Source organism: Corvus kubaryi, unplaced genomic scaffold, assembly GCF_017639235.1.
Source record: "Corvus kubaryi isolate FWS band 111438036 unplaced genomic scaffold, C.kubaryi_AGA036_p1.0 37398, whole genome shotgun sequence".
Lineage (NCBI taxonomy): Eukaryota > Metazoa > Chordata > Aves > Passeriformes > Corvidae > Corvus > Corvus kubaryi.
In genome coordinates, this window is record NW_024581137.1 from 53,651,317 (window position 1) to 53,661,131 (window position 9,815).

A 9,815-nucleotide genomic window follows, 5' to 3' on the forward strand; every position below is an offset into this window, starting at 1 on the left:
GGAATGTGTTCTATCTTTCTGCCTATCAGGATGGGAAAAGTACTGGAGCTAGCCAGGAACTATAACTATACAACAACAGCCTACAGAGCTACGAATATATATGAAGGAAATATAAAAGCAAAAGTCATTTTGGCATCACCCAGAGCAGGTGACATTGCTGAAGGCGTTTTCTCCCCGTTGCTGTCTGCAGGGCCTGGCGCAGCTCTGTGTGACCATCGAAGAGTGCTGGGACCACGACGCGGAGGCGCGGCTCTCGGCGGGCTGCGTCGAGGAGCGCATCGCGCAGATCCGCAAATCCGTCAACGGCACTACCTCGGACTGCCTCGTCTCCATCGTGACGTCTGTCACCAACGTGGACTTGCCACCCAAAGAGTCTAGTATCTGAGTCCTGGGTCCTGGTTCACTTTTGTCTTTCCAGACCCAGTGGATTTAAAAAAAAAAAAAACAAAGAAAAAAAAAAAACGACAAGAAAAAAGTTTTAAAAAAAAACCATACAAAAAAAACAAAATCACAAAAATTCAACAAACCCATGAATGCAGCTGCTATTTTATCTTGACTTTTTATTATTATTGTTATTATTATTATTATTTTTTTGGATTGGATCAATTTTACCAGCACATTGCTCTACTGTATTAAAAAAAATGGACATTTCAGCAAGCATTCAGGTGCCGACTAATGAATGCAGAAAAGGTGCAGGTACCTCAGAACCTCAACAAACTCACTTCAGTTGTTTTTATTTTATTCAGTTTTCTGGGTTTCTCTTTATCAGTCTGTCTTCTGAGCGGAGCATCTGTGACATAAGCTTCTGTGACATACAGGAAAACCACCTACCACCTTCAAAAACGCAATGCTGCAAACTGTGGAGGAAACTTAAGACTGTTATATAAAGAATACACCTTCCTCAAAAGCATTTTTTCCCCATTTTGGTTTTGGGTTCAGTTTCTTTTTTATTTTTTTTTTTTTTATTTTTTTGGAAGTGAGCTTCAGAAAAAAACAGCAGATGTGTCTTTTACGGATCTAACGGGTGTCATTGTAACATGGAAAAAAAAAAAGTAACTGGGCAGAGAATGTTAATTCTTGATGGTAGAATTGAAGGGGCGAGCATAGAATAGGGGTGGGGAGAGTGACGTTGGACTTGGCAGCATTCGGGGAAACATCATTTGCTATGGAGCTACTTCTCAGGTAACCATTAGAGGAGGGGAAGGACATTTCTGGGCAGAGTATTTACGGCTGCAGAGCATGGAGAAAGTGGAATTAAAGAGGCAGTGGATGGAAGAAAGGCACTTGTTTCTTCCTCCAGAGTCTGGGTTTGGGCGGTAAAAGAACAAAGCAGGACTATAACTTTTATTTTTCAATTCCAGATAGTATTAGGAAAATGCTTTTAAGCAATGTCATCAGGACAGGTGGGGAAGTGTGATTTCAGAAGCACTTTGGTAAAATACTGAAAGATGGGAAAATTTGTGCATCTTGTTTCAAGTGTGAGTCAGTCGAGGAAATTTGGCCTTGGGTTGATTATCTGTCAACCCAAACTAATGGTGCAGACGGTGGAAAGAGGAAAAGGGTGAAAAGTGGGTATATATTTTTTCTTCTTTATTAATTTGAGGTTGGGAGAGTGAAAACACCTGAATGGTGGCAGCTGGCTCCTGTAGCATCCGAGAAGCCTGAGAGCTGCCTGGCTGCAGCAGTGATTCCCACAGCACCTCTCCCACTGGTTTCTTTGACCCTGCTTTCTCCTTACTCTGTGATGAAACTCTTTTGTCTTAAAATGGTGCATATTCTACAATACCGTTACTCTTATTATGCCATAAACTTGCTCTAGTCAGTGAATGTTCCTAATGCTGCTGATTCAACATTGAAATATTTTTTTAATTTGCAAAACATGCAATGTTTAAAAAAAAAAACTTAAAAAAAAAAAAGCAAACACAAAACATACACACACACGTTACGTGGCTTCCGAGGTTTAAACTGAAAAAAAATTATAAACTTCACGACCACAGACCACCTCAAACCAGAAATACCTCAGAATTTTCTACTTGTATGAGTTTTATTATATATTTTGTTAGTTGTGTTGTCTTGTAGTAAGTATATTTTAATGTAAGTTGGCTTTTATGACAAGGGAGTTTTAAAAAAAGAAAAAAAAGAAAAAAAGTTCCAAAATCTTTTAGGAAGTGCTACCATTTTTTTTTGTTGTTTTGTTTAATAAAGCACCATTGTAAATAACTGTATACAGTTGTAGAATAACTGCCTATATAAGGTACCTGGGCATTATTCACTCTTATTTGTGAAGGCTGTTTCCATGCTGTATTTTTTTTTTTTTTTGGTCTGTTTTAGTGAAAGGACAGTACATCTTTTTTTTCTTTTTCTTTTCTTTTTTTAAATTTTTTTTTTCTTTTTCTTACTTTGAATATAACATGAATTCTGTGTCTTGCTAGACTGACAAAGTTATGTCCATTGGATGGCCAGATCTTCTAAATTTTTCTTTGTGTTAAGCCAAAATGCAGTCCTAAACTAATCACCCTGTAATGAAAATGTAAAAAGTCTGTATTATGTAAATGAATTGGACTTCTCTACACTGCCAAATTATCAGTGTGCACCCTTGCACAGATATAATTTATTAAGCAAATGAAACCACTAATTGGAGAAAATATTAAAAAAAATTGAAATATATTTCTTGAAAAGTATAGCTTTAAAACCTAGAGGTCACAAATGAGGACATGGTCCTTTATCTTGAAGAGACATTAAGAGAATTGCCTTAATTTGTCTATCTGAATAAAGTCTTAACCTATTCTTTCAAGTTACTGAATGTATATTGCATATTAGTATGTACACACATGTAACTGTGTTTCCGTGTGTAGGTTTGAAAGTTTCTGTTTCTTGATGTGCTTCTGTTGAGAAAACCTTGACAAAACCAGACAGAACGATACCATTTTGACCCAGCCAATGTCCCCGGTGGCCGTTGGCACCTTTGGGCCTGATGCTGCAACATACCTATGCTTAGCATTGAGGGTGTAGGTAGCTCTTCTGGTGTCATGACATTAGGCACTCACTTAATGTTAAGTGTGGTTGTAAATGTTTGCAGGATCAGTATTTTTCATGTTTAATACATTTCTGCACTGAGATTTATATGAAAATGTGACTATGTTTTAGAAGTGAAGTGATGTAAGCGTTGGGGTGGAGTGTAGAGCAGTTAAGATTGAGTGAATACTTGTTTCGAGGTGGGCTTGCTCCCTTTTCCCCGGGAATGGGAGCCAGTTCCTATTGCTGCAGAAAGAAAAAAGCTGTACTGTCTTTTAACTGTTAATATCTGTTTGCTCTTCTGGATTTTTTCCTTCAGCATTACGTATTATAGCTAAAACAGGCTTATTACAGCAGTTGCTTTTTTATCCTGATTTCTTTAAGAAGCTTTAAAGTATTTATTGAAAGTGCCATATGATTTTAATAGCCTATTAAACAGTGTCTGAAATCTTCTCTTTTGAGAAAGCATAACACAAATTCTCACATGTAGCTTTTCTTACTGCGGGGAACTGCACGACCGTACAAACCTTGACCGAATGTTGATTGTAAAGTGTTACATCTTCCTGGTGTAATGGTTCCTTATAGATCATCTTGTCAACAGGATTCAGAAACTGATTTGAAAAAGAATTTCCAAATTGGGTGTGTGCTGGGTAACAAGTTTTATATGTATATAGGTACGTGTGTCTTGCTATTGCAGCAGAGAAGGAAATCCTGAACTTTTAATTTGTACCAATTTGGCTAAAGCTGTTTTCTAAACTGGCACTTATTTATTTTATGAACAAAGACAAGCTCTGATTAACTTGTTGGTCTTTCAACAGTTGATCTGTCAAGCAAGTAGTTCCCTCACCTCTAATCTGTTTGAACTCTCATTGACAACATGATTTTGGTTCTGTTTGGTACTGCAGAGGCTTTTTCCAAGTCAGGAATTGGGCACATCCATAGGTGTAGCTGTCATAAGCAACTGCAGCTCTTTTCCTCTAAACACTCCCTTGAATATGATGGTGACAACACCTCTTATGCTGCTTCCCAAGCACTAAATTCCACCTCCCATTCAGACTTAGAGGAAGCAGCTCTTCAAAATTTGGCTGCAGAATTTTATTGGTGATCTCCCTCTCTCGTATGGAAGTTCTCAGGTGAACATTAGCATTGAATATCCTGAGGAAAAATTCTCCTTGACTTTAAGAGCCAGGATTCCCCATCTCTCTGGTGTAACTCCCTTTTATAAATTTATTGCACTGGCTGGGCTGGTTTCCTGGGTGGAGAAAGTTTGAGTTCACATTTTTAAACTGGAAGTACCACAGGAACTAAAACTGGGGAGTTTTTTTAAGATGGTAGAGCAGTGACTTGCTGATGAAATTGATTAGTACAGCAAGGCTGGAAATTGTATGTGGCTTATATTAAAATATATGTGCATATTATAGGAGATGGTTATAAACCAGCCTAATCATCAGTTAAGTAGTACCAGGCCTATTCATTATGATTAAGGATTTTAGATGGTCCTGATGATTAAGAAATCTCTAAGACAAAAGAAACTCACTTTTTATTCTGCCTCGTTCTTCAGGTGAAATTCTCTTACAGAATATCCAGTGCTACACAGTTACACCTATGGAAGTGCCGAGGTCTTTGTTTTGAAGAGAAGGTCTGTGAGTGCCCCCCAGTAATTCCCATGCATTTTCCTTGGGTCTCCTAACTCCCTGCTGTTCCCACTTGAAGTCAGTGGTTTCAGTGGAAGCAGATATTTCCAGGCTGGCTGGGTCAGGCCTGGCCATTAGGAATCCTGATCCCCCTTAACATCGTAGCAGTGAAACCGGAGAACACACGTTTTATTCCTCTTGTACTACTTTCTAGGCAGACTGTCAGAGCTTGCCCTGTTTTGCAGGGAAAAGGTCTGGTTTCATTTAGTCTGGAAGGAACTTGTACTGCAGAGGAAGGTGCTGGGTGATAAGGTGTGACAGTGCTGTTTTTGCAGTCCTCTTCAAGCCACACTCCACTTGGGAAGTTGCTAAGCAGGAAGTGTCCCGCAAACTTTTATCACTTTTACATACAGGATATTGTTTGGTAACATTGTAAATAAAATAGACTATATAATAGAGGAAAATAAGGACATTTTGACTTTTTTACTTTTGGAAAAATATATATATATTTTAGTTACATATACAAACAAAAATTCTACATTGTGTGAGAATTCTTTTATACCACAGATTATTTTTGTAATGTCTAATATGTTTCTGCAGGGAAAAGGGAGAAAGGTCTGTGTATGCACAGCAAATAAATAAAGAAATATATATATAATGTTTAAATTAAGTGTGCACTACATCAAAGTCTAGAGGATAGAACAAGTGTAGCCTGAAAACAGTTTGAGGAGCAAGTTTGGATGTACTTGGACATGCTTTGAGGATGGCACTGAGTATATGTTTAGGTTATCTTGCATGTCACATCCCTTCTGCTAAAGATGCTCATTGCTTTTCTACGGCCATCTTCAGTTAACTCGGGAGGAGTTTTTTCATGTGTTCATGCAAGTATCCATGTGTGGGCAGTGTGTCTTTTGGCATATGCTGTGGTGCTGCAGTGAGTTGTGAAGTCAGGGTGTAAAGAATTTACTGAGGCCAAATAGCCAGGCTGATCTCGCTCGCTGCTGTATCCGTTCACAGCAGCTGTGTCTGCTGCATTGACAATATGATCTGTAAGGAGCTGTTACCAGTGGAGTCCTGATAAAACCAGTTCCTAGAAATTCCTTCTCTCTGAAGTGACACAACTAATCATGCTTCACCAGAACACACAGATACGTGCTCTGTATTCCCAAAATCAGATTTAACAGTCTGCATCGGAGGCACTAAAAAAAAAGGAGCACTGTCATGTCCAAAGTCTTACTAAGCGAAAGAGCTTTCCAAATCTGTGTAACCAATCCAAGGTATTCTAAAAATATTAAAGAAAATTTTAAAAAAAGTGTGTGGGGAGTTTAACCTAATTTTCCATTGGACTTAAAATTCACTCCAGTCTTTTTAGTCCTCTCAACCATGATAGCACAGTGTCAGTGGGTGAGAGGTACTGAAGAAAGCTTTAAACCAAACAGCACATGGCACTGCCTTGGAGCTGGTTTGACAGTATGCCTTCTGCAATTAGTGCTCACTAGTTCAAGCAGGCTCCTGCAATTGCCGAGTCCCTCAGCTGTGTTCTGGTGAAGTCCTGGCCCTGTGGAAACCAGTGAGAGATTTTCTATCCAATCCTGTGTGACCACGAGTGTGTGTGTGTGTTCCTGGAACATTTTCTAAGCACACCTGGTCTCTTATTTACATGAGACTTCCCTTTTCATGACTCGTTCTTAGGGTGATGCTCAGTTCCCTGACTGAAGTAGTAGCCTATGGAATAAGCAGTAATGCTTTTTGTCAGGACACGTCCACAGAAAGAGGTCATACTTGTGTTATGTCCATCCAGCTGTTCTGAAATGTAATGCTATTCTGTTGTGCCTTTATTTTTCCATGCAAAAGCAACTGCTGTAAGCTTTCTTTTTGTTTATTTTTTTTTTTTATTTCTGTCTGAAAAAAACACTTTTCATTGCCCAGCTGTTATTTCTGGATGCAGTCTGTGATCCAGGTATTTCAAGAACCAATTACCTCAAACCTCATGTTAAACAGTGTTGCTATCTGGATTCTCCTTGATACTACAATATTGTAACATACACAAACAAACAGGAACTTTGCTCTATATTGGTGTTTATATATATGTATCATATACATATATACATGTATATATATGATATATATATGTAAATGAAAAGTGATCCCCAAGGACTGAAGGAAAAAGCAAAACTTATTTTGTATTCCAACATTGAAACCAAAAGGGCTTTTCTGAAGCTCTATAATGGCATTGTGCTGGATATCTAGAAAGAAAAAGTGTTTTCTGAAAAGTGCTTCCTTTGTTAGCCTTTTATTTCAGTATTTTAATGGGGCAGATGATGTGAATAAAACACTGCTTCTGCATTTTTGGCCCATTTTGAAGCAGAAGCCTCTTAATCTTTCCAGTCATTAAAAACCCCAAAACTCAGTTTATAACATTCCAATAAGGTTGGTATTGCAAAACTAAAACGTTCTAGGAAAATTTCATGGCTTCTGTTTTTGTGACAAGGAAGGCCACATTTCATTCAATTTTCCAGTGTTTTGAGGAACTGAAGTTTAACCAGTAACCATCCTAGTGAATTAAAATCCTAATTCAGTAGTCACTGGCATCTCTGCATTGCCACCTCTGTAAAAACACCAAAATAAACCACAAAAAACAACTGAAACCAAAAATCTGGCCATGACAGAGGAGGAGATTGGAGCATCTCATAGGCTTGGAAAGTGGACTTAGCACCAGAGCAACTTTGTGGATAACAAAAAACGTGTTGGCAAGACCTAGAACCTGTCTGGCCCTTTCCTTTTTCCAAATACCTACTCCCAAGAACCAGCTCATAAAATCAGACCTTCAACTACAGCAACTTCTTAACGGTACTTTGCTGAAAAGAATTCTGTTCAGGCTATATTTTTTTGGGGAAAAAATATAAGTTAGACCATTTTTTAAATCACCATTTTATTGTATGTGATCCCCTCCCAAATGTCTGTTTTTTAAAAAAATATATCCATGTAGTCTGGATTTTAGTCTGGATTTTACTTGGACAGCATAGTAGCTTTTCCTGTCCAAATACTAATGAATTTACTATTACTAGTAATTCATTTAATTACTGGTAATGAATGGATAGTAATTAATTTACTGTTTCTAAAGGAAGAGTACAAGATATTTCCCTTTCCCCATATTTTTCTTGGCTGCCTAATGTTTCTATGGCTATTGATGGTTGATGATTATTATCTTTGGTAAATCAAAGTACTAAAATCTCCCAGGAGGAGGTGTTTTGCAATGCTGCTGGCCTTCCAATGGAATAACTATAATGCAAAAATCAATCTATTAGTGGGTGAGGATTGAAGGAGGTGGTTACTGCAAACTAAGCAACATTTTTGGCCTCAATTATATGCCATAAGCCCGCACAATGCCATTGTCAATCTGTTCAAACTATCTGCTTATGAATTCTGCATGATCCTCATGATAGAGTTGAAAGCCTGATCTTTCACCTGTTAATATTTTCACATTCGTCCTTAAGTTTGACAAATTTTGTACTGTAAAGTTGACTTAAGTACAGTTCGATGTCAATTCTTGTGGAAAGAGCTTTCTGCATGTAACATTAGATGCATACAGTTAAACAACACAGCATAGTACAAAAACTCACAAGAAAATGTTTTGACACCAGCAGGAAGAAATCTCACCCTAACCATTTGTCATTTTAAAACCATCTTATTGTAAGTTTTACCAGCTACTTCTAAATTTGTGCTTTATTTAAAGAAATAAAATAAAAATCCTAAGACTTGTCTAGCGTAGTGAAATATGTGTATATCAGTTTTAGGATAAATAGCTAAGTCTTATTACGCTGTGTTACTTAACTTGTATATATAGAATATACATAAGAGTTTGCAGTAACCTGTTTCTCCAGGATTTCCAGTTGGAATGGATTTAAACTCAAACTATGAGATTAAATGATTTAGAAGATTGCAGAATAAACTGAGTGTAAATTACAGGAAGCTCTATCAGATGGTGAAATAATTTTTAAAGAGTCTCTTGGTCCTTGGCTCAAATTCACTAAGTACTGTTTGTATACCAAGATATGTGAAATGTAAATGTTGTAGGTTATATTTCACTCTTGTAGCTATAAAAATGTAGAACAGAGATAGCTTGTACTACTGAGTTAACAAAAGTTATTCTAAAGTATCCTGTTAAAGAAAAAAGTATACAGAGAGTTAAGCTCGTTGCTGTAACCCCTTTTGGATTGAAGTGTGCTGATTTTTTTTATATATGTACATTTTATATATATACATTCTGCAGAAGTATACATATATAAAATGTATGTATAAAATGGCCTAATGCAGACATCCATTGTATTGCAGTTATGAAATGAAGACATTTTGGAAAGAACATTGTATCATAGTTCATGAATTTGCAGTGGATCTTTGTTCCTTTTTACTGTGGTATTTTAGAAATGAGTCTCAAGTTTGAAATTAGATCTGCCAAGTTGGAGTTTTGCTGCTTCAGCTTTGCACTGGGTGTCCGAATAAACCAGTATGAATGTAGTATTTGCCCTGTGTGAAGCAGCTACACCCCAACAAATAGGAGGAAAAAACCTAGAAAGAACTATTTCAAGTTTATCTTTTTGTATATGAAAATAAACAGTAAATTACAAATAACTGTTTCCCTCGTTGGTGTGACATTAAAACTCATTGTTATTTTATTGTCTTTGGCATCTAGCAGGAGGATTTCCTTCTTCTTAGATGAATGTTTTTGGTGTTTCAATGGCATTTCTGCTATACAAAATCCCTAAAAAGTCCCTCCAGAGGCATAGCTGAGGCCTGCCTCTACTACCCATCCCTCGCAAACACCTCCAGAGAGAAGAGGGAATTAGCTCAAATTCACAAAATCATAGAATGGTTGGAGTTGGAAGAGATTTTAAAGATCATCCATTTCCAGCTCCCCTGCCAAGGGACACCTTCCACTATCCCACGTTACTCCAAGCCCCATCCAACCTGGCCTTGAACACCTCCAGAGATGGGACATCCACAACATCTTGGGGCAACTTGTGTCCTTTCGTTATTGTTATTTTTTTTATTATTTAACTGCCCTTTCGAGTGTGTTGCCTCTTGTAACGCTGCTTATCACTCCTAGCAAAGAACCATTCACACAGGGCAATATGTGCATGTTAAGCTGTATCAATACAGTCCAGC

At 37.5% G+C, this 9,815-nt stretch overlaps 1 protein-coding gene across 2 annotated transcripts in view; it reads left to right on the forward strand.

Annotated features, from left to right (window-relative positions):
• The window catches only part of ACVR2B (activin A receptor type 2B), a 104,857-nt gene extending 95,576 nt beyond the window's left edge, over positions 1-9,281 (forward strand). For both annotated transcript variants that reach the window (XM_042042904.1, XM_042042905.1), the window contains exon 11: positions 191-9,281. In XM_042042904.1, coding sequence (XP_041898838.1) covers positions 191-385 — 195 coding nt within the window. In that variant the 3' untranslated portion in view covers positions 386-9,281. The remainder of the gene's footprint in view (positions 1-190) is intronic.
• The last annotated feature ends 534 nt before the right edge of the window (positions 9,282-9,815 follow it).